General features: G+C 56.3%; 3 protein-coding genes across 8 annotated transcripts in view; 1 reads left to right on the top strand and 2 right to left on the bottom strand.

Moving 5' to 3' along the window:
• Positions 1-27,473, bottom strand: part of STXBP1 (syntaxin binding protein 1) — a 775,650-nt gene that overhangs the window by 250,264 nt on the left and 497,913 nt on the right. The window lies entirely within an intron of this gene.
• On the top strand, positions 472-25,206 carry CIZ1 (CDKN1A interacting zinc finger protein 1). Of its 6 annotated transcripts, none has more exons than XR_014828269.1 (19): positions 472-726; positions 1,298-1,472; positions 1,722-1,837; positions 4,483-4,554; positions 6,687-6,916; positions 10,167-10,245; positions 10,422-10,530; positions 11,303-11,904; positions 12,442-12,563; positions 12,766-12,963; positions 13,844-13,968; positions 16,998-17,085; positions 17,496-17,609; positions 17,812-17,961; positions 20,395-20,464; positions 20,720-20,841; positions 21,114-21,257; positions 23,643-23,720; positions 23,828-25,206. XR_014828269.1 is itself a non-coding variant. In XM_084997562.1 (18 exons), the coding sequence occupies exons 2-18, from the start codon at positions 1,303-1,305 to the stop codon at positions 23,649-23,651; spliced, it is 2,520 nt and encodes an 839-aa protein (XP_084853688.1). In that variant the 5' UTR covers positions 472-726; positions 1,298-1,302; the 3' UTR covers positions 23,652-25,206. The 6 variants fall into 6 exon arrangements, 4 of the variants coding, with proteins under 4 accessions (XP_084853688.1, XP_084853675.1, XP_013849352.3 ...); XR_014828264.1 differs by having other exon boundaries at positions 10,152-10,245; XM_084997562.1 differs by having other exon boundaries at positions 23,643-25,206.
• BBLN (bublin coiled coil protein) lies at positions 22,645-26,134 on the bottom strand. The gene is made up of 2 exons (XM_001927625.6): positions 25,962-26,134; positions 22,645-23,125 (listed from the first exon to the last, which is right to left on the bottom strand). The coding sequence occupies exons 1-2, from the start codon at positions 26,038-26,040 to the stop codon at positions 22,953-22,955; spliced, it is 252 nt and encodes an 83-aa protein (XP_001927660.1). The 5' UTR covers positions 26,041-26,134; the 3' UTR covers positions 22,645-22,952.

Here is a 27,473-nt window from a genome sequence, read left to right as displayed (position 1 = left end):
CGCCCCCGAGTCAAATCCTAGGGGGAAAAAACAGTAACTTTCAAACCCACCTCCCAGACCTTTTAGGGCAAATTCTTCTGCCCCGCTATGCCGATCGCCTTCTCGCCCGGTCTCAGTCCCCTAATGTACAGCTGCACGCCCCCTCCCATCCCAGCCCCGCGCGGGGCCCCTTGATCGCGGGACAGTGGCACCCGCGGGGAGGTCGGTTGGAGACGGTCCCCGCCAGATGACAGATCACTCTGGGTGGCGACGGATGGACTTTGGGCTCAGAGCAGCCCCTTCACGATGCGGAGAACGAGGGACGGAGGGTCTGCTCTGCTCAGGACCGCCTCGCAGCCCGGAACTAAGCCCTCCACTACCCAGCCGCTGGGTGAGCAGGCACCGCCCCTGCCGCGTTGCGGGTGCGCTGGGGAGGATCTCGCGACGCGGCGGGCGCCACCCGGACCTCCTGGCCTCCAGAGGGCGCTGCCTGGGCCCGGCCTGCAGACCGCCTTCGGAAGCGCCAGGCCCCGGCGGAGCTGCGGGGAGCCGGGGATCCGCGAGCCGGAGCCTCCCGGCCTGTCCGGCCTGCCCTGCCGCTGGGGCCTACGCGACCGCGGAGAGAGTGCGGGGAGGAGGCCGTGCGATTCCCGCCCTGGGAGGCGAGGGGCGCGGGCCGGGCACCGCTGGGGGGACGGCCGAAGACTTAGGGGCCCCTTGAACGGAGGCTGCGGGCTTCGCGGGCAGGTGGGGATACCGGATTTGAAGTGTAATGCTGGCTCGATCTGTAAAGGAAGGGGTTAGTGGAATGGGGGTGGGGAGTAGAGTGGAGGGAAGCCTGTCCTACTTCGTTCTTGGATGAAAGTGAAAGGTAGCGGCGGGGGTGGGGGCGGGGGCTGATGTTATTGACATAAAATGTGCGCTTGGGACGGGGTGGGCGTATCAAAGGGGTGTGAGTGGAGAGGGGCTGGCATCGGTACGCGATTGGCGCGGAGAATGGCCGAAGGGTGGGGTGGGAGGTGTATTTGTGTCGGACGCTCCTCCAGGAAGGACCGAGCGGGAGAGTTGGCGAGATAGGGGGCGGGGTCGGACGTTTGAAAGGGGGACTGTTGGAAAGATTTGGGGGAAATTGGCAGGAGGCGGGGGGCGAACCCTTCTGCTGGTGGAATTGGAGGGGTTTTGAAAGGATGGGCCGCAAGTGTGGCCAGCTCTGGGCAGGACCGGGACAGTAGCTGTGAAACTCAGCCGCGGTATTTGAGCGCCGCGGGCTGGGAGTGGGTGACGGAGATCCGGCCTGACTCCCCCCGCCTTCCCTCAGCCACCATGTTCAACCAGCAGCAGCAGCAGCAGCTCCAGCAGTTCCAGCAGCAGCAGCAGCAGCTTCAGCAGCAACAGCTTCAGCAGCAGCAGCTACAACAGCAGCAGTTGCTGCAGCTCCAGCAGCTGCTCCAGCAGTCCCCTCCGCAGGCTCCTCTGCCCATGGCCGTCAGCCGGTGAGCTCCCACTGGAGGGGTGGGTGGCTTTAGCCCAGCCCCTCAGATGCATGCCTTGGTGCGTCCCCTCCCCCCAAGACATTTCTCCCCGGAGCATCCCTGTCTGAGTCCTGGAGGCCCCTACTCCCCACCCCAAGGGGATCCTCTGTCTGCTGTAGAGGCAGGCAGAGAATGGAGGAGAGGGATCTCAGGGAGGAGGGAGGATCTGACTCTCCCAGTAACCGTCTGACTCCTGCTCTCAACACCCAGGGGGCTCCCCCAGCAGCAACCACAGCAGCAGCTCCTGAATCTCCAGGGCACCAGCTCCGCCTCCCTCCTCAACGGCTCTGTGCTGCAGAGAGCTTTGCTTCTGCAGCAGTTGCAAGGTACGGCCGCCGGCCCTGTCTCTCTCCATCCTAAGGGTAGCTCCTCAACAGCATTCAATGTCAAGTCCACACGGCAACCCTGAGAGGGAGCTACTGTCAGGGTCCTAGTGATGAGGACACTGAGGCTCTAGGAGGTGGAAGTCCCTCAGTTGCTCAGCTGAATGCAGGTCTGTCTGATCACGGCAGTGTGCCCTTGGCCATGGTGCCAGCTCCGTGGGCGCTACTCAGCACACTTTGCTGACATGCACATTAGAAGATGATGGGTGGAAAGGTCTATTTTGACCACCCTCCTTCGCATCTTGTTTGGCAGATGAGGAAGCTGAGGTTCAGAGAAGGAAAGTCATTTGCCCTGGGTCACACAGCATCAGCAGTGGTTGAGCTAGATGGAGGCTTGGGCCTCCTGACTGCCTGGATCACTGAATGGATGGATGTCTCTAGCCCTCTGCATTAAGCCTGAGCCCTTACCCGAGTTTTCCCCTGTGGAGAGCTGTCTTTCAGGCCTTCCTTCCAAGATGTGACTCCTAATACTTCAGCCACTGTGGGGGTAATCCCAGGGCCAGCTTGTCTTCAGACCCAGCCCCTCCTGCAGGGTAGCTGTGGCTGGCTGGGTGGTCCCCTCGAGACTGGGCACTGTGCCAAGGCCCTTACAGACTCAGTCCCTTGACTTTGCTGACAATACTTAGGGGAGATGCACTCATGATCCCATTTTGCAGATGAAGAAACTGAGGCCTAGGTGTTGACTAGGGGTCTTACTACAGAGCTGTGTTCTGAGACAGCAGGCTCTCCTGCCTCCCAGCAGGGTATGCAGCCAGATCAGAAGCTGCGGGCTTCGCGGGCAGGTGTGGATACCGGATTTGAAGTGTAATGCTGGCTCTATCTGTAAAGGAAGGGGTTAATGGAATGGGCGGGGGTAGAGTGGAGGGAAGCCTGTCCTACTTTGTTCTTGGATGAAGTTCCCTTGGGGCCACGTGGGTGTGGGTGGTCCTGGGAGATGGCTTATAAACTAGAGATGGACGGGTAGACAGATAAAACCACGCACAGGTACCCACAATGTATACATATTTTCTCACTCTTTTCCTTTTTTTTTTTTTTTTTTTTGCTTTTTAGGACAGCACCCGAGGCATATGGAAGTTCCCAAGCTAGGGGTCGAATCAGAGCTACAGCTGCCAGCCTACACCACAGCCACAGCAACATGGGATCCAAGTTGCGCCTGCAACTAACACCACAGCTCACGGCAATACCGGATCTTTAACCCACTGAGCGAGGCCAAGGATCAAACCCAAATTCTCATTGATCCCAGTCGGGTTCATTAACGGATGAGCCATGAAGGGAACTCCTCTTTTCCTTTTTTATTTTATTTTATTTTTTGTCTTTTTGCCTTTTCTAGGAATGCTCCCATGGCATATGGAGGTTTCCAGGCTAGGGGTCTAATCGGAGCTATAGCTGCCAGCCTAAACCACAGCACAGCAACGTGGGGTCTGAGCCGCGTCTGCAACCTACACCACAGCTCACGGCAATGCCAGATCCTTAACCCACTGAGCAAGGCCAGGGACCGAACCCACAACCTCATGGTTCCTAGTCAGATTCATTAACCACTGAGCCACAACGGGAACTCCCTTTTTTATTTTAAAAATCACATTCTTCCAAGGAATTTTTTTTTTAGGGCCACACCCATGGCATATGGAGGTTCCCAGGCTAGGGGTCAAATCAGAACTATAGTCCCTGGCCTATGCTACAGCCATAGCAGCATGGGATCTGAGCCACGCCTGTGACCTACACCACAACTCAGGGCAACGCTGGATCTTTAACCCACTGAGTGGGGCCAGGGATTGAACCCACATCCTTATGGATACTAATCAGGGTCTTAACCCACTGAGCCACAATGGGAACTCCCAAAGAAATAATTTTAAAAGAGGATAAGACGGAAGTTCCCATCATGGCGCAGCAGAGGCAAATCCGACTGGGAACCATGAGGTTGTGGGTTCTATCCCTGGCCTTGCTCAGTGGGTTAGGGATCCGTCGTTGCCGTGAGCTGTGGTGTAGGTTGCAGACGTAGCTCGGATCCTGCGTTGCTGTGGCTCTGGTGTAGGCTGGTGGCTATAGCTCCGATTAGACCCCTAGCCTGAGAACCTCTATATGCAGCGGGAGTGGCCCTAGAAAAGGCAAAAAGACAAAAAACAAAACAAAACAAAAGAAAAAACACCCATTAAAGTGTTGGTGTTTTTCCTCTCTCTCTCTCTCTCTCTTTTTTCAAGGTGAAAACTTGGGGATTGGTATGTGACTGTGGTTATCGATATAAGCGAAAGACTATATCCCGTTTCCTTTTCACTGACTAGAACGGCGGGATCATTACCGTATGATTTGACCATCTCTGTAACGATCATTTTTAACAGCTGCTTAATATTCCACTGGAGGTGTATACCCTTGAATCCCTAAATTCTGTACCCTGAATCCCCCTCTCCTACCTCTTCCCTTTCCTTCTTCCCTCCCCTCCCCCTCTTCCTCCTCCTTCTTCTTCGCTATTTTAAACAGTGGAATGAATATTATGTTTGAGACTGTTTTCTTAGATGAGATTCCCAAAAGTAGAAAAGTGGGATAGATGTTTTATGGCTCTTGATAAGTATTGCTAAATTGCTTTCCCAAAGGACTGGACCAGTTTGCAATGCCACCAGCGACATATGAGAGTGCCGGTCTCACTGTGCCCACGGCAACATTGGGTATTATATGCTTTTTTTTATATATATTTACTAATTTGCTTTGCAAAAATGCTCTTTCACTAATGTTGTAGTGTACATTTCTTAGAGGGCTGGTGCAGTTGAACATTCTATATTTGTCTGTTAAACATTTGTAATTCTTTTTGTGGCTTGTCCATGTCCTTTGTTCTTTAGAGTGTGCCATCTTTTCTCTTAGTGTTTTTAAGAGCTGGTTGGTGTTTTCTCTGCACGTATGTGTCTGTTTTAAGTTAATGTCAGTGAAACAGTAAATATCAGGAACTCTTATTTGTCTCACTGAATCCTGGTAAAACATTGTGAGTGGAGGACTGCTACTATTCCCATTTTACAGATGAGGAAACTGAGGCTGAGAAGGGGGAAACTGATTTGCTCAAGGTCACAGCGCTTGTATTGTAGAGTCTGCACTTGAACCAGCTCTCCCAGCGTATCTGTCCCATGCATGCCCTTAACCCCTGTGCTTCTCATCCCAGCACTGGAGCAAGAATTTATTTATTTATGTATTTATTTGTCTTTTTCTTTCTATCTTTATTTCTTTCTTCCTTCTTTTCTTTTTCCTTTTTTTTTTTTTTTTTAACAGGGCCGCACCTGCGGCCTATGGAGGTTCCCAGGCTAGAGTTCGAATTGGAGCTGAAGCTGCCAGCCTACACCACAGCCACAGCAACGCAGGATCTGAGCCGCATCTGCGACCTACACCACAGCTCACGGCAACGCCGGATCCTTAACCTATCAAGCGAGGCCAGGAATCGAACCCGTGTCCTCATGGATGCTAGTCGGGTTCGTTAACTGCTGAGCCACGATGGGAACTCCTGGAGCGAGGATTTAAACTGTCCTTTATTGGGTCAAATGCTTCCCCAGTGCTGGGCCCCTGAGTCAGGTGAGGTGCCTACCCTTAAGGAGTTCCCAGGTTAGGTGGTGGGCAGTAGGAAGCAGGCAAGGAAGTTGTGTGGTTGGTCCTAGAACAGGGAAGCTAGGGCCTCTGGGGACACAGAGAGGGTCTGGGAAGGCCTCCCAAAGGAGAACCACCTAAAGAGAGGAATGAAGGAGAGAGTGTAGCAGGGGCAGAACAGCCCAGGAGCAAGGAACAGCATGTGCAAAGGCCCAGAGGCAGGCTAAAGCAGGCTTGTTTGAGGCATGCGTGGTAGCAGGTGGTTGGAATAAGGTGGGGGCATTTGTGGGGAGGATTGCAGAAAGGAGATCAGGGAGGAAGGCAGGGCTGGGCCTTGCCTGGTGAGGAGTGGGCTTGGTTCCCAAGCATCAGGGAAGGATTTAGGCAGGGGGCAGGGTGGATTCAGAATGTGGTTTTTGAAAGATCACTGTTTGCTGCTCTCCAGGGCTGACATTCACCTGGGATGCTGTCAGCTTTGACGGGGTGGTGGGAGTAGAGATTTGAAGGGGAGTCAGGCTGGAAGGGAAGAGGGGGGCAGACAGGGTTGACAGGATTGGTATGGGCTTAAGTGGGGGAGGGGAAAGAGAAGGAGGCGTCAGGAGGGCCCCCAGAATCCTGTCTGGGAGCCAGTGCGTGGACAGCAGTGCCACTCCCAGAGACTGTGGCTCAGCCACTGCTTCCCTCCGTGTCTGTTTTGTCATCAGCAGGGACACTAATACTTACCCTGATGGGGGGGGCTTGGTGGGGTGACTGAGGCCATATATAGACAGTGCTTAGCAAGGGCCTTGTTCCCAGGAGGCTTTGGTGGAGGGTAGGGTGTTGATAGGAGAGCCTCCGATTATTCCAGGGGGCAGTCACCTTCCTGGTTCTTTCCTTGGGTCCCGTGCAGAAGCTTTCACATACCTTGGGGGGTACCCTAAAGCATGCCTGAGGGTGAGCCAGGTTGCCAGGGGTGCTCAGTCCGCTGACCTGGATAGCCATGGGGGAGGGAAACGCCCCCCTCCCCCAATGGAACAGAAAACCAGCTCTAAAGCCCCATCCCCACCCGTGCTCCAGGTAGGACTAGGCCTTGGGCTCTCACCCTCCACTCTGACTGCCCCTGGGGCGGGAGTCGTCCTCTTTGCCGTTATCTGTGATGCTCCCAGGATGCTCTGGGGAACTGACCCCTGCCCCTGGCCTCTACCACCCAGCCACAGTTGTAACCCCTCCTCTTCCCTCTTTTCACCCACAGGTAACCTGCGCAGCTACAACCTGGCCGCCCCCAACCTGCCAGCCCCCAGCCTCACCCCCCCGCAGCTGGCTCCCCCAAATCTGCAGCAGTTCTTTCCCCAGGCCACTCGGCAGTCCCTGCTGGGCCCTCCTCCTGTCGGGGTCCCCATGAACCCCTCCCAGCTCAACCTTTCAGGGCGGAACCCCCAGAAACAGGCCCGGACCTCCTCCTCCACCACCCCCAATCGCAAGGTGAGTGGTGGCTGGGGTGGAGCAGGGATGAGAGAGGGCGTACCTGGGGATCCGCCCAGCTCTACCTCCTCTGGCTCACCCTGGCCTTTGCGCAGGTCACACCCCTCTTTGTGCCTCAGTCTCCTCATCTGTAAAATGGGGAGTCCGGGGAGGAGTTAGATTTGTGTGGTGTTTCCCAACTTCAACTATTCCTGAACTCCAGTGTGATTTTGCCACATGCAAACACTCCCAGGACTAGTATTTCCTCCTTTTTAATTTCCTATTTCTATTATTTCCGAATGCTACTAATATTATTTAGTAGTATTTCTCTCTTTCTGAAAAAACGGAGATGTAATTGACACATAAATTGTTCAGGAGTTCCCATCGTGGCGCAGTGGTGAACGAATCTGACTAGGAACCATGAGGTTGTAGGTTCGATCCCTGGCCTTGCTCAGTGGGTTAAGGATCCGGCACTGCCTGAGCTGTTGTGCAGATGCGGCTCGGATCCTGTGTTGCTGTGGCTCTGGCATAGGCTGGCAGCTACAGCTCCGATTAGACCCCTAGCCTGGGAACCTCCATATGCCGTGGGAGCAGCCCAAGAAATCGCAAAAAAAATATATATAAATAAATAAAATAAATTGTATTCATGCTAGGTGTAGTCTAACAGTCTTCTTTAAATCAGTGCTGCCCAGTGGAAATAAAATGTGAGCCATACGTGTAATTTAAGTTTTTCTAGTAATCACTGTACAAAGAAGTACAGCGAAACAGGTGAAATTAATTTTCCTCGCATATTTTATTTAACCCCCTATGTTAAAAAAATACCATTTCAACATGTAATCAATATAAAAAAATGAACAAGGCATTTTACATTCCTCTGTACTTTCTTCCTTTTTTGTGTACTAAGTCTTTAAAATCCGATCTTATTAGGCTTACCTCTCAGTTTGGCTTGCCACATCTCTGGCACTCAAAAGCCCAGCGCTTGTGGCTAGTGGCTAGTGGCTAGTGTCTGGAATGGCACAGCCTTACATGAACTAGCTACTTCTCTGTTAACATTTATTTAAGGAGGAATCACTCCCTGAAATAATACAAAAAAGCAAAAAAACAAAAAAACCTCTAAATGAAGAGCCACAGGCAGAAGGAAAAGAAACTTGATTGGGGTAAAACAATGTTACAAAATCTTAAATGCTACACTGTTGCCTTCCAAAGCTTCTTCATCTCCCTACCTCCTGGCCCCTAGGGCTGTTTTTTTTTTTTGTTGTTGTTGTTGTTGTTTTTCTTTTTTGGCTGCTGGGTGGCATATGGAGTTTCTGGGCCAGGGATCAGATCCCAGCTACAGTCACACAGTGGAAGTGCTGGCTCCTTTAACCCATGGTGCCGGGCTGGGGATTGAACCTGCGTCCTGACGCTGCAAAGACGCCACTAATCCCGTTAGGCCACAGCAGGAACTCCTTTGAGAAGCAGTAAAGGCCTCAAAAGGAGGCCCTCCCTGCCACAAGCAGGAATGCTCAGACTTTCAAAGCAAGGAACCTCCTTCCTGAGGCTGCCCTGCCCCTGGATGTTCTGGAAGCTCCTCACACATCTCGCACTCCTGCGGGCATTGAGGGGGGCAGCACCCCCTTTTCCTGGCTGCTTTCAGGCCAGCCCACAGCGGGAGGTGAGGCATTTCTCTCCAGTCGGGTCTGTCCTGATGTGACTGTGCCTATAGTGGCCCCGGCCTTGCCCGCATGTTGCATATGGAACCACTGAGGCTCAGAGAGTGGGCGGGTGGGCGCCCTGGGCTGCAGAGCCATCGAGATAGACCCGGCATCTGGCTCTCCTGACTCACAGGCCAGTGCCCGGATCCTGCAGGTGGCATGAGGAGATGCCTGTTTCCACTCCATGCCAGCCAGTGCCCCGGTCTTAGTCGGAGAGAGGGGAGCTGCAGGCAGAATACTGGAGCTTCCTCGGTGTCCAGAGCCTTGTGTTCATTTAGCAAATATCTGTTAAGTCCCAGCAAGGACTCAGTGGGGCAGAGAAGACATGTGGCCCAGCCGCCCCCGGAGATCACGGGCCGGGGAGGAGCAGTGCGGCGATGATGAGCCATTAGTGCATCTAATGCTCCAGCCAAGTAATGATGACTATGGAAAATGCCACAAAAAGGAACCCCAAGGCTCCCTTGAGACCTGTAACTCCAGGTTAGGAGGGCTTCGTGCAAGAGATGCCTTTGAGCCTCTGGGAAGGGCTGGGATGTTGGGGAGCCAGAGAAAAAGCCATTAATTCCTGTTGTAGCTCAGCGGTAACGAACCCGACTAACATCCATGAGGACACGGGTTCGATCCCTGGCCTTGCTCAGTGGGTTAAGGATCCGGCCATGCCGTGAGCTGTGCTGTAGGTCGCAGATGTGGCTCGGATCCGGTGTGGCTGTGGTGTAGGCCGGCAGCTGCAGCTCTGATTGGACCCCTAGCCCGGGAACTTCCATATGCCTCAGGTGCAGCCCTAAAAAGCGAAAAACTAAAAACATAGGAGTTCCCGTCATGGCGCAGTGGTTAACGAATCCGACTAGGAACCATGAGGTTGCGGGTTCAGTCCCTGCCCTTGCTCAATGGGTTAAACAATCCAGCGTTGCCGTGAGCTGCGGTGTAGGTTGCAGACGCGGCTCGGATCTGGCGTTGCTGTGGCTGTGGTGTAGGCCGGTGGCTACAGCTCTGATTCGACCCCTAGCCTGGGAACCTCCATATGCCGCGGGAGCGGCCCAAGAAATAGCCAAAAAAATAAGTAAATAAAATAAAAACATAAAGCCAGTGTGGACATTTTGAGAGGGTTGAGTGGGGCGCGGGGAGAGCAGAAGGTGGGCGTGGAGTAGCAGCCAGAGAGTGCAGGGGTGGGGAGGGGGCCGGTTTCCAGCTTGGGGTAAGGAAGGAGTATCCTGGAGTTCCTGGAAGCCACAGAAGGGTTTCAGCCTGGAAGAGGTAAGAAACCAAGTCAGCCTTTGAGAAAGATGCCTCTGGTTGCTTCTTAGCAAAGGGGCGGGGCATCAGGAGGCAGCACCGTGGGCCTGAGAAGGCTTTGCATCCCCCAAACCGGTGTTTACTTAACAGGCAGGCAGCCAGCTGGAACCCCCTGGACATGGTGCCTGGGGTATTTAGCATCTTTTCTTGGCAGCTCTGGGGCCAGGCCCCTACACCCCCTGGAGGACATGTGACAGCCAGTCTTGGGCAAGGGCATAATTGACTAGAGTGGGTAGCAGAAATCAAAAACGGTTTCTAAAAGGAAGCAGGATTCTTCTTCCCAGACAGTTCCTGTGGAGGGCAAATCGGACCCCCCAGAGGGGTCTGAAGAAGCTGCAGAGCCCCGAACTGATACACCCAAAGGTGAGGAGGGGGGCGGCTGACCCTTCAGAGGGCAGGCAGGTGGGGGCAGGGGTCGTCGTGGAGGCAGCTCTGGGAGGCAGGGATCCTGCGGGGGTGGGGAATGAGTCGGGGGCCCCATCTCCCAGAGCTCATCCCCCCCCCCAGCATAGCGGTGACTCACCCGCCCTTCATTCCAGACCAAGATGCTCCCTACTGCCCTGACAGCATCACTAAGGAGAAACGCACCCCAGCACCTGAGCCTGAGTCTCGTGAGGCATCTGAGCCACCAGCTAAAAAGTCCAAGAGGTAAGTGATGGTGAAAAGCTGTCTAGGGCCCAGATGCCCTTAACCTCATTCCTGCAGAGGTGGGGGGGGGGGGATCCTTCAAGGGAGCTAGGAAAAGACCTTGGCCTCTGGCTTGGAGGAAGGTCAGGCCTCATCTGTACCTTACCTGGGAAGGCCTTGGCCAGACAGACTCTGGTGTCTTTGCTGCGACTGAACCACCACCTGGAGGCAGGTGAGGTGGCCAGGTTGGAGGGATGAAGGTGTGCATCCGGGAGTTCCCGTTGTGGCTCAGTGGTTAACGAATCCGACTAGAAACCATGAGGTTGTGGGTTCAATCCCTGGCCTCACTCAGTGGGTTAAGGATCCAGCGTTGCCGTGAGCTGTGGTGTTGGTTGCAGATGCGGCTCGGATCTGGCGTTGCTGTGGCTGTGGTGTAGGCCGGTGGCTACAGCTCTGATTAGACCCCTAGCCTGGGAACCTCCACATGTTTTGGATGCGGCCCTAGAAAAGGCAAAAAAGAAAAAAAAAAAAACAACGATGCGCATCTGGGACCTCAGGGAGCGGGCAGAAGGTGGACGGGCTTACAGGGCTGTGGATACATATTCGCAAGTAGTGGGAACAAATGATCTTTCCAGTTTATTTAGGTGAAACTGAGACCCAGAGAGCCAAAGGGACTCGCCCAAATCCCCAGGTGGTACAGAGCAGAGCTAAGACTGGAGCCCGGGTGGCCTTCCTTGAGAGCCTCTGGGACCAGTTGGAAGATCTTAATTTAATTTCCTTTGATCCTTCCTAGCTCAGAGGAGCCCACAGAGAAGGGTCCCCCAGGGCAACTGCAAGCAAAGGTCCAGCTACAGACCCGGATGACACAGACCCCTGAGCTGCTGCCTGAGCCCCTGGAAGCCCGAGTGCTGCCACCATTTCAGCCACGGGTTCTGCAAATCCAAGCCCAGATGCAGCCGCAGACCCAGCCACAGACGCTACCGTTGAGTGCCCAGGTGCAGCCAAAGCTGCAGAAGCAGGCCCAGACACAGACCTCTCCAGAGCACTTAAGGCCGCAGCAGGTGCAGCTGCAGCTGCAGAAGGAGGCAGAGCCACAGAAACAGGTGCAGCCGCAGGTGCATTCACAGTCCCCAAGGCAGGCACAGCCGGAACCGCAGAAGCAGGCACAGACACAGACGTCTCCGCAGATCCCAACAGAAGAACAGCTAAGGATCCGGCCACTGGAGCAGCCACCAGAGCAAGCTCTAGTGCAGTTGCCAGTGCAGCCACCAGAGCCGGCCCAGAGACAGTCTCAGACCCAGCCACAGGTATCGGTGCCGCCATCAGATAAAGCACCGGTTCCGGTTCACTCCACAGTGCTGGACACACCGCCCGAGATGGTAGAAGCTGGAGCAGGTAGGAGTTCCCATTGTGGCTCAGTGGTTAATGAATCCGACTAGGAACCAAGAGGTTTTGGGTTCCATCCCTGGCCTCACTCAGTGCATTAAGGATCCGGCATTGCCGTGAGCTGTGGTGTAGGTTGCAGATGCGGCTTGGATCCCGCGTTGCTGTGGCTCTGGCGTAGGCCGGCAGCTACAGCTCCGATTAGACCCCTAGCCTGGAAACCTCCATATGCCATGGGAGCAGCCCAAGAAAAGGCAAAAAGACAAAATAAAAAAAAAGAAGAAGAAGAAGCTGGAACAGGTAAGCGAGTGCTGGCTCCCAGCCGGCCTGGTGATGGGACAGCTCTGCCTGGACCCTTTGTTCCTCCCCTGGCACTGTCCAGCCCTGATTGCCTGCTGCCTGGGACTGAGGGTTGAGCCTGCTTGGATCCAGGGTTCAAGGCCGTCTGCACCAGAGGCTTCAAGGTCCTGGCCGTGGGCAAAGAGGGTGGTCCCTCGGGGCCCAGGTAGGAGATGGACCCTGGGAAACAGAGCCTATTTTTCATTTCAGGCCTGGAGGATGCCTCACCAGAGCCAGTGGGTGCCCAGGTCAGCGTGGAGGAGAGCCAGGCGGAGTTGACCGGTGGCCTGGATGTGGGAGAATGTGAAAAAAGAGCAAGAGAGATGCTGGGGGTGGGTAGAGATGCTCTGATGAGGACCGCATCCTAAGGCCTAGTGGCGGGAGGGCCTTTTTCTGTCCCCCCCACCCCGCCAGGGCCCGCTCGTGTTTCCCCCTCTGTAAAGTGGGCTGTCGGGAGGGCCCCTGGCTGTTTAGCACGAGGCTGGCCCTCCGTAAGCACTCAGCTGGCGGCATTTGCTTCTGCTTCCGGTGCAGGTGTGGGGTGCCGGGGGCTCCCTGAAGGTCACCATTCTGCAGAGCAGTGACAGCCGGGCCTTCAGCACTGTACCCCTCACCCCTGGGCCCCGGGCCAGTGACTCCACCTCGGCCACCCCTGCCGCAGTCAGCACGCCCTCTAAGCAGGCCCTTCAGTTCTTCTGCTACATCTGCAAAGCCAACTGCAGCAGCCAGCAGGTACTGCCACCTGTGCTGGGTGGGCGGGGAGGTCTCACGGGCAGGTGGAGGGTTTGGGGTCTCTGTGAAATGCCCGGGCTGCCCTTCCCACTGCAAGCCCCACCCCCAGGAGCTGGACACTTGTTTACACAATATTTTCCAATTAGCCAAAGGGGCAGGATTTTAGAGTCAGGTGGACCTGGTTCAAATCAGGCCTGACCAGCTGTGGGGATTTTGGAAGGTGAATTCTACTGTATGTGCCTCAGTTTCCTCCCATGTCAGGTGGAGAACCATTTTTTTCTAACATTTTTATTTGGTTTTTGTCTTTTTAGGGCCGCATACGTAGCATATGGAAGTTCCCAGGCCAGGGGTCAAATCAGAGCTATAGCCACCAGCCTATGCCACAGCCACAGCAACTTGGGATCCAAGCTGTGCCTGTGACCTACTCCCATAGCTCCTGGCAACACGGGATCCTTAATTGAGCAAGGCCAGGAATGGAACCTGCATCCTCATGGATCTTAGTCAGGTTCATTACCGCTGAGCCACAGTGGGAACTCCAGGTGGAGAAACATTTAGAACCCACCTCACTGGGGGGTTCTTGGGATTCAGCGACTCGCAGCACCATCCCGCTCTTATTATTATTGCTATTGTTACCTCCGTCCCCCGTGTCTCGTCTGAGATGGGAAGTAGTCAGATTCCTCCTTGTGGTAGAGACACTCCGTCTCCAGCGGGAGCAGAGGCACAGGCTGGTGTGTGCTTCCTCTGCAGCTCAGTTGACTGTCCTTCTCTGTCCCACACGGGGTTGTAAGAAAAACAGCCTCACGGTGGTGGGGGGGCCCCACCCTTGCCCACTGTTCCGGGGCCGCTCCTCAGGCCCCTTCCTCGCTCCCACCTGCTGCAGGAGTTCCAGGACCACATGTCGGGGGCCCAGCACCAGCAGCGGCTCGGAGAGATCCAGCACATGAGCCAAGCCTGCCTCCTGTCCCTGCTGCCTGTGCCCCGGGACGTCCTGGAGAGAGAAGACGAGTGAGTGTGGGCTCTCGGGGGCTCTGGGCTGGCAGGGGGCTGGGAGGCGGCGGCTTGCAAGCCAGCCCAGGCTGAGACGGGCCCTGAATCCACCATCCACAAGGTCTGCTTTGGGGTTAAGCTTTGCCTTCCCCCCGACACTTCTTCACACCATTAACTGTGTGGCCTGGACCTCAGTTTTCCTTATCTGTAAAATGGCCAGGCGAGGGCTATAATGCACGAATTCATGAACTAGATGGTCTCTCTCTCTTTTTTTCCTTATAGGGCTGCACCTGCGGCATATGGAGGTTCCCAGGCTAGGGGTCAAATCGGAGCCACAGCTGCCGGCCTACACCACAGCCACAGCAACTTGGGATCTGAGCCACATAAGTGACCTACACCACAGATCACAGCAACGCAGGATCCTTAACCCACTGAGCGGGGCCAGGGATCAAACCTGCATCTTCACGGATGCTGGTTGGGTTCATTACCGCTGAGCCATGTGGAAACTCTAGACAGTCTCTTAAGGTTCCACACAGACAGGAACAGGGTGACCATCTCTGGGAGGGAAGTGGGTGTGGCAGAGACCCCTGCTCCCCTGACATACGTGCTGACCCCAGCCACAGGGGCCTAATGGGATCTTGGGGCCCAAGGGTAGAGCTTCCCTGCGTCTCCCCTGTCTTTGTCCTGAGGACCTGGTCCATCGGAAACGTCAGCCCTCCCAGAGTTGAGGACTGGCTCCTGGGAAGCTCTGCGGGCAGCCACAGAGGCTGCAGGGGTGGGAGGCGTCATCGGTGGGAGAAGGAAAGTGGCACTGGCTCAGGCCACCCTGGGGCATATGAGTTCTGTCTCACGGGAGCTGCCCCTCAGCTCTAATCTCCTAGTTTTTCAGAAGAGTGTAGAAACCCATATTTGTATGTGAATCTCCCAATTTCAAAATGTTAACAGTTCAATTAAAACAAGATGAGGGAGCTCCCGTCATGGTGCAGTGGTTCACGAATCCGACTAGGAACCATGAGGTTGCGGGTTCGATCCCTGGTCTTGCTTCATGGGTTAAGGATCTGGCGTTGCCGTGAGCTGTGATGCAGGTTGCAGACACGGCTGGGATCTGGTGTTGCTGTGGCTGTGGTGTAGGCCAGCAACTGCAGCTCCGATTCGACCCCTAGCCTGGGAACCTCCATGTGCCGAGGGGGTGGCCCTAAAAAGCAAAAAAAAAAAAAAAAAAACCAAACAAAAAAAAAACCAAACAAACAAAAGCAAAACCACCCAAAACCAAGATGAAACAAGTCCTCTGGAGGCCAAATCAAACCCTTTCACAGGCTGGGTGGGCCCTGGGTTCACGGTCAAGGACTTTGCGGTGAGTATTTACAGAAGGTCACAGCCTGAAGCTCCCCACGTGGGATGAGGGGACAGGACGAGCCCTCAGGTGGCCTCCGCTTGCACTGAGTGACGTGGGGCGCTCTCTCCAAAGGCCACTGTGTCTCTGTTAGCCGGTCCTCACGTCAAGAAGCTTTCCTGTGGCTCCGTAGGATGTTCTCGAACTTTAGACCTCCCCCTGTTTGCTGACCTAGGAGTTACACGTGGGTGAAATAATGGTGGAGACAGGAGAAAGCTGACTCACAGATGTTCCTTGTGGGATTAACGCAAAATCGTGAACAAATTTTGTCGGAAATGATCTAAAATGTCCCAAACTAGGGACTAGTTAGATCAGTTAAAGGCTTATCCACTTGGAAATGCCCGTCGTGGCGCAGCGGAAACGAATCCGACTAGGAACCATGAGGTTGCGGGTTCGATCCCTGGCCTCGATCGGTGGGTGAAGGATCTGACGTTGCTGTGGCTGTGGTGTAGGCTGGCGGCTGTAGCTCCGATTAGACCCCCTAGCCTGGGAACTTCCATATGCTGCAGGTGCTGCCCTCAAAACAAAAACAAAAACCACCACCACAACAAAAAAGGCTTATCCACTTGGTGGAAGTAACTAACACAGAGGACAATGGCAGAGAATTTCTGCCAATGTGGAAGCATATGCATGATGCGATGTCAAGTTAGAACAGGATCCAAAATTGCATCTGCAGAAGGATCTTGATGACATAAAAATAGATCTTGCTGCAGAATAAAACTGCAGGGACGCAGCCCAATCTGTTAATGAGCTTCACATGGAGAGGGTTCGTCTCATGGTCCCCTGATGACACCTGCCCTTGAACCCTAACTTGACCCCTCCCAGAATGTGGCCGTCCTTCAGCTGGGCTGCCTGTCCTTCTGACACAGTCAGGAACTCAGGGCTGATCCCATACCAGGCCCGGGGGACGTTGGGCTGCGGGCCTGGCCCCCCAGAGCTCACAGTCCAATGGGGGCAGAGAGAGGGTCAGGTCCTCCCAATCCATCATGGAAAATGCTGTGACAGTGGCACTTTGGGGTCCCAGAGAGGGGCCTGGCTTCCTGAGATGGGGGCAGGTCCAGGAATGGGAGGAGGGGCAAGAAGAGGCAGACAGGGCCCTTAAACGGCAGGATAAAGTGACATTCTCAAGGCCAGTTTGCCTCAGTTGTGTCACCGTCCTGGGGGCCTCCTGGTATCCCCAGTGCCTCTAAATCTCATTTCCCCTCAGGTTTTCTTGCTCATTCTTGTTAAAGTGTTCTTCCAGATGACCTGCAGAACCCCCCCCCTTTTTTTCTTTATTTTGCTTTTTAGGGCCATACTCACGGCATATGGAGGTTCCCAGGCGAGGGGTCAAATCGGAGCTACAGCTACCGGCCTACGCCACAGCCACAGCCACGCCAGATCCAAGCCACACCTGTGACCTACACCGCAGCTCACCACAATGCCAGATCCTTAACCCACTGAGCGAGACCAGGGAATGAACCTGCATCCTCGTGGATCCTAGTCGGGTTTGTTAACCACTCAGCCACAAAGGGAACTCCGCAGAACCATTTTGTTTAAGTTTCCAAGAGTGATTCTGTTGGAACGCGTTCTGTTTATGGAGCGGCCAGGAGAGCCGCGGTCTTTGCAACGAGAGCCCGGTGTCACTGTACTTGTTTTGATTGTCACCATTCAGAGAGCCTCCGCCGAGGCGCTGGTGCAACACCTGCCAGCTCTACTACGTGGGGGACCTGATCCAGCACCGCAGGACACAGGACCACAAGGTACCAGCCAAGGGCTGGGAGGGAGGGAGCCCAGGCTGGTAATGGAAAGTTAATATCTGTCTTCGTCCCTGTGTGGCTACAATTCACGAAGAGCCAGTCATGCTTCTTCTTTGGGCTTCGGTTTCCCCATCTGTCCGGTGGGGATAGGCACCACCTCGGCCTGCATTCAGTGCCGGGGCTTGTGGTCCTCAGCCACCTGCCCTCTCTCCGTCTCCTGACCGTCCTGTCTCTGTTTCCATCTGCTGTCCCATCTTGCAGCCCAGGGAGGGAATGTGTTTGCCTGTGTTCAGTGGAGCACACTCCGCAGGTGTGGGGGGCCTGCTGGTGGGAGGCGAGGGCTCACTGGGCCCTGCCTGGTTGCACCTGGGGATGCCGCCCACTGCCCACTTGGCCTGCCTGCCTTTCCCCAGATCGCCAAACAGTCCCTGCGACCTTTCTGCACTGTTTGCAACCGCTACTTCAAGACCCCCCGCAAGTTTGTGGAACATGTGAAGTCCCAGGGGCATAAGGACAAAGCAAAGGAGGTAACCCCAGCTCCCCTCAGAGGACACGGGCCCAGAAAGGTACAGAGCCTTGGCCCAGGCCACACCGCAAGTTGAGGTTTCGCCCAGTCCAAAGTCACAGCATGTCCGCGGGGATGGGCGTTCTCTGGGGTGCAGGGTGGGCCGGATGTGGTCCCTTGGCTGCCCAGAGCTGACCTGAGCCCTCACCCGCCCCTGGGGGAAGCTGAAGATGCTGGAGAAGGAGATAGCCGGCCAAGACGAGGACCACTTCATCACAGTGGACGCCGTGGGCTGCTTCGAGGGTGATGAGGACGAGGAGGAGGAAGATGAGGACGAAGACGACATCGAGGTCGAGGAGGAATTCTGCAAGCAGGTGCTTAGCAGGAGGGGCTGTGGGAAGGAGGCTGGAGGGCGGACTCCCGGCCCGGGAGGGACCTCACCCCACCTCCCGGGGCCCCAGAGGCCCTCTGCTGGCATTTGTAGACATTAACATATGCCACAATTTAGTATTAATAGTCACTGTGTCCTAGACTTCCCGTGGTGGCGCAGTGGTGAACGAATCTGACTAGGAACCATGAGGTTGCGGGTTCGATCCCTGGCCTCGCTCAGTGGGTGAAGGATCTGGCGTAGGTTGCAGGCGTGGCTCGGTGTAGACCAGCAGCTACAGCTCCGGTTCCACCCCTAGCCTGGGAACCTCCATATGCCGTGAGAGTGGCCCAAGAAAATGGCAAAAAGACAAAAAAAAAAAAAAAAAAAAAATAGGCATTGTATCTTATATGACTACGTGTACAGATACATCATGACAGCTGTAGTGTGGCAAGTGAAACATGCAAGGCCTGGGAGTTCCTGTTGTGACTCAGTGGTGACAAACCTGACTAGTGTCCACGAGGATGCGGGTTCGATCCCTGGCCTTGCTCAGTGGGTTAAGGACCTGGTGCTGCTGCAAGCTACGGCATAGATCACAGGTGTGTCTCAGATCCGGCGTGGCTGTGGCTGTGGCTGTGGCTGTGGCTGTGGCGTAGGCCGGCGGCTGCAGCCCCAATTTGACCCCTAGCCTGAGAACTTCCATATGCCGAGGGTGTGGCCCTAAAAAGAATAAATAAATAAGAAAATAAATAAAGGTACGGGGTGGGGCAGGGGGTGGACCTAGGTCTTATATACGGGAAAAGCCAGTGTAAGATGACAAGGTTGATGATGGCGGGAGCCGTCACCAGTTTTTGAGCACTTCCTGTATGCCAGGCATTGTACCAAGCACTGTTCTGGCAGAATCTCGCCGACTTGCATGTCAGGAATGGAGACTGCGGAGCCTGTGCTCAAAATACCCCAGCTCTGCTGCCTCCCATGAGCGAGGAGCTGGAGGAATTTTTCTGTTTAACCAATGTGTCCAGAGCACCTGTTCTGGGCCAGGCCCTCGAGATGAGGGATACGCGGGGGCCACGGTACCTGCTACAGTCCTAGGTGGTGAGGGGGCAGGTGCGCAGAAGGGCTGTGGATGGAGGGTGGCCTTGGTGGCCTCCAGTGCGGAGCAGTGTGGGGGAGAGGCCAGCTTGGCTGCTCAGCCTTCAGCATGAGTCCGCTCCTTGGCCTGACCTCTGAGCCTGTGGCCTCTGCTTAGAAGTAACTGTCCCCACTCTGGGAGTTCCCATTGTGGTGCAGCGGAAACAAATCCGACCAGGAACCGAGGTTGCGGGTTCGATCCCTGGTCTCACTCAGCGGGTGAAGGATCTGGCATTGCCGTGAGCTGTGGTGTAGGTCGCAGATGCGGCTCAGATCCTGTGTTGCTGTGGCTGTGGCTGTGGCCAGCAGCTGTAGCTCCGACTCGACCTCTGGCATCCTGTGAGTGTGGTCCTAAAAAAGCAAAAAAAAAAAAAAAAAAAAAAGAAGAAGTAACAGTTCCCACTCAGACTGAAGGGAGGGGCCATAGCCGAGTTCCCCTTGTGGCTCTGACTAGGATCAATGACGATGCAGGTTTGATCCCTGGCCTCACTCCACAGGTTAAGGATCCTGCCTTGCCCTGTAGGTCGCAGTCATGGCTGGGGATCTGGCGTGACTTTGGCTCTGGCGTAGGCTAGCAGCTACAGCTCCGATTCAGCCCCTACACTGGGAACCTTTATATGCTGCGGGTGCGGCCCTTTAAAAAAAAAAAAAAAAATGCCGCATCTGTTTGCCTGGCAGGTGGTGGGAGGCACTGTCAGGCGGGGTGGGGCTGATGTGGCTGGAATCACATGGCCTTGTCTGGAAGAGGCTCGTGTCCAGCAAGTGACACGAGGGGTCCGTGATCACGTAAAACCCACCCCACCCCGGGTGAAGCGGCTGCAGCATCAGGCAGGAACTCAGGGAGCTGGCAACGGGCTCCTGGTTAAGAGGGTAACCAGGGTTGACTGGTTACCTGCTCCTCCATAAACCAGTTAGTTGTGTGACCCTGAGCGTTAACGTGCCTCACTTTCCTCTTATGGAAAATGGGGAAACCATGGAAAGTTGTTATGAGGCTTCATAACGTGGCTGATGACGCAGGTGTTGGGCACACCTGGCCTGGACTGTGGCCATTGCGGGAGCAGGAGGGCTTCCTGGAGGAGGGCACTGGTGGAGCCAAGCCTAGAAAGAATAGATTGGGAAGGGCGCCTGGGGTGGGGGGGGTGGGCAGGATCAGCATGGGCACAGGCTCGGAGAAGGCCACCCACAACCCCTTGGAAATCAGGGGGATGGTGGTTGAAGAGCACGGGCAGGTTCCAGGCCCCACTCGCTTTTGGGAGGAGGCCAGGGGACGCCAGAACCAACCGCGGCCCACACTTGTGTGTGTTTCCAGGTGAGATCCCGAGATATCTCCATAGAGGAGTGGAAAGGCTCGGAGACCTACAGTCCCAACACCGCATATGGTAAGATCCCAGGCCTGACCCTGCCTGCAGGAGCTGCAGCCCCCAGGCCCAGCCTCCAGGTGACCTCCCCACCCCACCCCACCCCCAGATCCCAGCCACAGCATCCTGCCCAGGCATCCTCTCCCTGCCACTGCCCCCATCCTCTTCTCCCACCTGGAGTGTGGGGGAGCAAATGGACCCCCAGAGAGGGGCGACACCTGGCTGGCGGGGGGGGGGGGGGGGGGACATGAGTGCACAGACCCTGCCATCCCGCAGGTGTGGACTTCCTGGTACCCGTGATGGGCTACATCTGCCGCATTTGCCACAAGTTCTACCACAGCAACTCGGGGGCCCAGCTTTCCCACTGCAAGTCCTTGGCCCACTTTGAGAACCTGCAGGTGAGTCGGGCCTCCTGCCGAGGGAGTCAGATGCCATCCAAGCTGACGGGAACGGCCAGGGGCCTCCTCTCTTCTCTGCGTGGCCTCAGCCCCCGAAGGCAGAGGCTTGGGGGACAAAGGGAATCAGAGCCAGGCTGGGGTTAGTCTCTTTTTGCAGTTGCTCCGGGGGGTTGCTGAGGCCCTGGCTGTTAGAGCTCTGGCCCAGAGAGGCTGAGCACATCACACAGGGTCACACAGCATATCTGGGGCTGACCTGCACTCTCTATGTCCAGAAATACAAGAAGGCCAAGAACCCCAGCCCCACCACCAGGCCCGTGAGCCGCCGGTGTGCCATCAATGCCCGCAACGCCCTGACTGCTCTGTTCACCTCCAGCGGCCGCACACCCACCCAGGACACAGCCAAAACCCCCAGCAAGGTGACAGCCCAACCCCCTCAGCCCCCACTACCCCGACGCTCGAGCCGCCTCAAAACCTGATGGAGGGGGCACCCCACACCCACCCCGTCTGGGTCCAGATCTGCTAAGCTTCTTAGGAATCTGTGTGGAGACTTTGACATGGTGTTTTACTCAAAATCAAATAAAAAAAGGTAGTTTGGGAGTTCCCATCGTGGCACAGCAGAAACGAATCCAACTAGGAACCATGAGGTTGTGGGTTCGATCCCTGGCCTCCCTCAGTGGGTTAAGGATCTGGCATTGCCATGAGCTGTGGTGTAGGTCACAGACGCGGCTTGGATCCCATGTTGTTGTGGCCGTGGTGTAGGCCGGCAGCCGTAGCTCCATTAGACCCCTAGCCTGGGAACCTCCATATGCCATGGGTCCCACCCTAAATTAAAAAAAAAAAAAAGGTAGTTTTGGGGTCTAGTCCTGAGCAGGGCACGGGGGGTTGGTGCCCAGCCAGCTCCCCGCCTCTGTAGGTAGTGTGGTGGTAGAACTAGGTCAAAGACAGGCTCTGAACCAGGGACTTGGGGATTCTAAGGTGTAACCTCTCTGAGCCTCGGTTTCCCTCTTAATAATGTGTCAGCTAGGAAAGTGCTACCTTCAAGTACGATCTCATTTAATCTTCACCATGACCTCAAGGTCTGTTTGTTAGCCCCAAATTACAAATGAACAAACGGAGCCCTAGCAAGGTCACGTGCTTGCTGAAGGTCCTACATCTGAGGTGTGGCCAGGATTTGATGCCAGGCCTGAGCTCTGGGCCCCCGGGCTGGCCTCTCTGTAGCTGGACCCCACAGAAGTCAAAGTGCAGGAGTGGGGGCCCTCCCTGCTCCAAGTTCATGGTTTACTAGCTGGAACCCCACCCTTCTTGTCAGGCGACCTTATGATGAATCATTAGCGAATGGGGCCCAGGCTGAGCTGGCTCTAGTTCTCCTTCCCCACCAGGAAAGACCCTTGGGGACAGACCAGCAGCCCAACCCTGTTCCTGGCCAGTGGGGGAAACTGAGGCCAAGAGCGGGACGGTGCTACCCAAGGTGGCCCAGCCTATCTTGGCGTCGGCTGTCTTAGTGAAAGGCCCTAGAACACAGAGAGGCTGAGCACAGCACATGGGGTTGCACAGCATTGTCCGACGCTGTCTCAGCTGGGCTGGGCAAGTAGCTGCTGGCCAGGGGCACACCAGGCGGGGAGGAAGCCCTGACCTCACCTGGACCTCCGTGTCCAGAAATACAAGAAGGCGGAGACCCACAGCGCTACCACCAGGCCTATGAGCCGTCAGTACATGGTCGGTGCCTGGGGTTCCTCCACTGCCCTGTTTGCCTCTGGCAGCCCCTGGGGCCCTCATCCCGGGATACAGAGGAGAGAGGCACCGTGGTTTTGGAGACCCATTTAATGTGGACACTCAAGGCCTGGGCAGAGTGGGAAATGTCCAGGAGTTGGGCAGGCAGGCAAGGTGGGTGGGTGCAGGCCCACCCCTGGCCCCAGGAGGGGGAGACCGGCAGGTGGGGAGGCCGGCCCAGGCACGCCAAGGGAAGGACCAGAAGGGCGGCCTAGGCAGGCAGACCCAGCGGGAGATCTGTAGGCCGGCCCTCGAGAAGGTACCTAAGCCAGGCAGTGAGTGCTCAGCCAGAGCCTGGTTCAGGGAGGCAGGGTTGGGGCCTGGCTGGGAGCTCCCAGAGCCTAGGGGCTGGCATCGCTGGGGGCCTCCCCGAGCTGCTGCTGGAATTCAAGGCGCGTCTGCCGGTTGGATTCAAGCAGCTCCTGGAGGCGGGCGTGGAGGTGGTCATTCTTCTCCTCCAGGTGGTCCAGACAGGAGTTGATCTGGTCCAACATGGAGTTGATGGCAGCATATTCTGGGAAGAAGGGAGAAGAGAGTCAAGGTCCCATATCTCCTCAGAGCTCACAGGCACCCTCCTCTCCACCACTGTCCCCCAGCCTGCCTCTCGAAGGGCTTTGGGCAAGCCCCTGTTTGTTCCTGAGCCTTGGTGTCACCATCTGGAAAATGGGTGGATATCAAAAGAGGAAATGCTTTGGAAAATACTTCAGCCTATCATCGTTTTTTCTAGGGGCGGGGGGCGGGGGTGGGGTTGTCACAGGGAGGTCAGCCAGACAGTGTCCTGCTTGGGAAGTCCTACCAGGTGCCAGGTCTCCTCACCCCTTCCTGCAGCAGCTGCCTAGAGGCCAGAGCCCCTGTTTCTGAGTCAGGCCATCAAAGCCTCTGTCCCTAGGCAGGCCCTACTCTCCAGCCCTTCCTGGCTCCCCCCTGCCCTGAGGATAGGGCTCCCAGCAGACTCCAGGGCCCTGCGCTCTTTTCCTGCCCCGCCTATGCTGCTTCTTCCTTTGCCTCACACCTGCCTTTGCCCACCTCAGGCCCCTTGAACATGCTGTGGCCTCTGCCTGGAATGTGCTGTGTCCTCCTTCTGTCTTCTTTCCCTCCTCTCCTCCTGGGTGAGTCCCACTCATCCTTCAAGTCCTCAGCGTGGATGGTCCACAGGGAGGCCTCCCAGGCCTGGCTGGATCAGGCCTATCTTCCTGTTCCCCTTGCCCACTGACAGCTCCTCGGCCCTCACCTCCGGATCACCTGCTCTGGTGGCGAGCTAACCTGTCTCCCCCATAGACTATAGCGAGCGCTCTGTGAGAGGTGGAATGGCCTTGTGGTCCCTGCTGTCTTCCCCCCGTGCTCTCCATGTCACACAGTAAGCATTTGTTGAATGAATGAATGAATGAATGAATGAAGTCCGACTCTCCAGCCTTCCTGCCTTTGCTTAACTGTTCCTGCCACCTGGAATGCCTCAACCACAAGAGCCGTTCAAGGATCAGCTTCCAAATGCCTCCTCTTCCAAGAATCCTTCCCTGGTCTCCACCAGAAACCACCCCTCCCTCCTCCACAGACACACCTGACCTGCCGCTCTCGGCAACACCATGTCCCTTAGGACCCAAGGTCTGGGCCTGTGCCTACTGCGGGACCCAGTTCTGAGCCAGCCTGTGACTCAGATACATTCAGCTGCCAGCTTGGGACAAAGGGGAAGCGGCTGGCAGTGGCTGCACATGGCCAGGGCTGGAGGACAGTGTCTGGGATAAGGGTGCAAATGCGTCCGCCTTCTGGGGGATGGGCGCCCACTGCCCAGCGTTGGCACAGCTCACAGGGGACAGAGTCCTGGAAAGCCTCTGCTGGATCTTAGAGTCCGATCCCCTTGTGGTACAAGTGGGGAGACCAAGGCCCAAGAAAGCAGGGTCTTCCAGCTGGTTGTTGGCAGAGCCAAAGTTCAGGCTTGGGGAGCAGGGACACTTGGGTCTCAGTCCCAGCTCTGGCCTGTCCCAGCAAGTTACTGCATCTTTCTGAAGAAAGGGGGGGACAAGAATTTTCCCAAGGGTTGTTGTGAGCATTCACATGCAGATATCAAGACCCCAGGGTCTGGCCACAGCAAGCGCTTCGTTCAGTATTTCACATTCCGGTTGGGAAACCCAAGAGAGGAAGAAGATGGGGGAGGCAGAAGTCTCCACTTCTGGGGCTCAGCTTCGTCTGTCAAGTGTCAAGGGTGCTTCGAAGTCCCAAGCCTTTGTCTTCCAATGGGGACGCCCTCTCCACCCCCCACTCTGCCATGCACTAAGTCCAGGGAATCTGCCAACTTCCACTCGGTGTGACTCCCAGGAGGTCCTCCTTGATGCTCCCACCACAGCTCCCAGTGCGATTAACCACGCCTGGTGGCTGTCCACCAGCAGTGCCCCCGGCAAACCGGCAGCTTACCACTTACCCCACTTACTCTACCTCTTTATTAAACACAGACCCTGAGAGAGGACGTGTTCTAAAGCTATTGTGGTGATAGGTGCACAGCTCTTTGAATAACCTAAAACCCACCGAATTGTACAATTTAAGTGGCTAGATTGTATAGGATGTGAATTATAACTCAATAAAGCTGTTCCTGAAAACAAACCAAAAGCAGACTCCATACTTAGCCCATGCTTACTGTCCTGCCCTCTAAATTAATAAACTAATTTTTATTACACTGAAGGGAATAATAACCACTTTCAGAACACTTGCGTGCTTGGAACCTGCTAAGTATTTTCCATTCATTTTCTCATTTAATCCTGGCCCATCTCAATGCAGAAGACACTAACCATCATTCTTATTTTGCAGATGGGGAAACGGAGGCTCCAGAAGGTGAGAAGGGAGCTGACGGTTCTCTCTCCACACCCCCACCCCCACCCCCCGCAGTGCTGTGCAGGCAACAGGCGACTTTAGTAAGCAAGTCACATTCGCCAGGGCTCCAAGCCACACCAGCAAAGGGGGCAGGGGATGCTGATTCAGCAAGTTGGCACGCCCACCCAGAGGGTCCACGCCCGGCCCCCCCCCCCCAGGAGCCTCGGTCCCCACAAGGACTGAAAGAAGTGGCTGGAACAAATCCCAGTCCCCAAAGAGCGAGGGACCCCGAAGCGGCCTCAGTTTCCCCGTCTGGAAAACGGGGGTTTGCCCACGGAAGTTCCCGATTGCTACGGTTTCCAGGGACCCGCTGGCAGTGCTCTCCCGGAACCCCGGGAGGGCGCCTGCAGCTCCCGACCCACCCTGGGGCGGGGGGATTGGGAAGGCTCTGCAGTCCCTTCCCTGCCCCTATCCCAAGCTCCAATTCCCCTTCTCAGGAGGGCACCCCCGAGAAAGCAAACGTCGCTTCAGCAGCCCCTCTGGGTCACCTGCTTCCCCGAAGCCGTCATTCTCGCCTTCCGCGCCCGCCTCCACCGGCATGCCCAGGTCCCCGTTGGGGCCCGACATTGCGGGCTCGGGCGCCGCAAGGACCGCGCGACGATGGAAAGCGGCGACGGTCGCGCAGACAGCCGGCACCAGGCGGAAGGTGGAGGCGGTGAATGGAACTCGGAGCCGGAAGGGTGGAACGCGCCGGAGGAAAGCGCTTGGGTGGCCGGGGCCCCGCCCCCGAGGCCGGAGCCCCGGGGCCCGAGCTCCGCCCTCTCTCCGCCCCACCGCCGGAACTCCGCCCCTGCTCTGCCGCCAGACTCCGCCCCCACACTCGAGCCCCGCCCTCACCCTGCCTCACAGTCGAGCTCCGCCCACTTCCGCCAGACGTCCTCCGACCCCAGCCCAGGCCCCGGGCCCGCCCCCATCCCGGCCGCCGGGAGAGACCATCCTGGGGCATCCTGCCGAGAATGTCAGGTGGTGCGGGCTTGGCCCTCGGCGAGGGCACGTGAGCCCGACAGAGGAGCAGGGCAGCCTGGGACCCCTACTCCGACCCATACTGCAGCTGAGGACCTGCGGGTAAGCTAGCCAGCGCCTCTGCGTGGGCAAAATCTGAGATGCGTGGTTTCCAGGGCCCCTAATGTATGGAGAAGGTATCCGTTCACAGCCGCCTTGAGAGTCATGGTCAGGAGAGTGCAGCTTGTGGCTGTCAGTCGGGGAAGGCTTCCGGATAAAGTCTACCCAGCTGCCATCACACCCTATCCTTTTTACCAGCTGGGAAGGGGAGGCCTGCCCAAAGTCACCCAGCCAGAAAGCGTTGCTCCTGAGCTGGACTCAGAGCCGTGAACCCGTTCAGGGGTGCCGCTGAGTCAGGTCCGCGTCTGGGGAGAGGGGCTCACTTATTGGGGCTCTTGTAGCTGAAGCTGCTAGGAGGCCCTATGGCTGCTACAGCCTGGTCCTGGCCTCCCACTGGCGGTTCCTGCGAACAGGCCAGCCTCTAGGTGGGGGTCAGGCCCAGACCCCGATAATGACAGCAGGAAGGGATCCTCTCTGTCCCAGAAGCTGCCTTATTGTTTCAACTGAGCAACACGGAGGCACAGTGAGTCCTCCTGTGGTCAGAGCCACCACTGACTTACATAACGGCAGCCCTGCCTTCCCCTTAACCAGGCTGAGTGGAGGCGACGCCCTCCACGGAGCCAGAGTGGGAAGAATCGCAGTGAACTGCCCCCACCCAAGTCAGCTGACCCTCCTTGATGTTGAGGGGTGGGTACCCTTCCTCCCTCTGTCCCCCTAGTACCCCCTTCCAGCCAAGCCTCTGCTTACTCCCTACCACTTGGGGCTGGATACCTGCCCTCAGCCCCCTCAGAAGATGCTGTGTCCATGGCTGGGGCAGGTGGCAGAGAGCACCCAAGACATTCCTGGAGAGGGATGAGTCTTGGGCTCCAGAAGGGTGCTGGGAGTGTACCTGGGGAAGCAGGACCTGCGGCTCAGACTTGATCCCTGGCCCAGAAATT

Source organism: Sus scrofa, chromosome 1, assembly GCF_054392235.1.
Source record: "Sus scrofa isolate SSC_HxYL_T2T_F1_AM1 chromosome 1, Sscrofa_HxYL_maternal_Yorkshire_Landrace_v2.0, whole genome shotgun sequence".
In the NCBI taxonomy this organism is placed as follows: domain Eukaryota; kingdom Metazoa; phylum Chordata; class Mammalia; order Artiodactyla; family Suidae; genus Sus; species Sus scrofa.
The sequence above is the reverse complement of the archived record's forward strand: the minus strand, read 5'-3'. Positions and strand labels throughout refer to the sequence as shown.

Excerpts from the sequence above, each read along its gene's own strand:
- CIZ1 (XM_084997530.1), top strand. The coding sequence starts at position 1,303 with ATGTTCAACCAGCAGCAGCAGCAGCAGCTCCAGCAGTTCCAGCAGCAG. Across the intron at positions 12,564-12,765 it reads GAGCAAGAGAGATGCTGGGG|GTGTGGGGTGCCGGGGGCTC; the intron begins GTGGGTAGAGAT and ends CTTCCGGTGCAG. Across the intron at positions 12,964-13,843 it reads CCAACTGCAGCAGCCAGCAG|GAGTTCCAGGACCACATGTC; the intron begins GTACTGCCACCT and ends CACCTGCTGCAG.
- BBLN (XM_001927625.6), bottom strand. The coding sequence starts at position 26,040 with ATGTCGGGCCCCAACGGGGACCTGGGCATGCCGGTGGAGGCGGGCGCG. Across the intron at positions 23,126-25,961 it reads TGACGGCTTCGGGGAAGCAG|AATATGCTGCCATCAACTCC; the intron begins GTGACCCAGAGG and ends CCTTCTTCCCAG.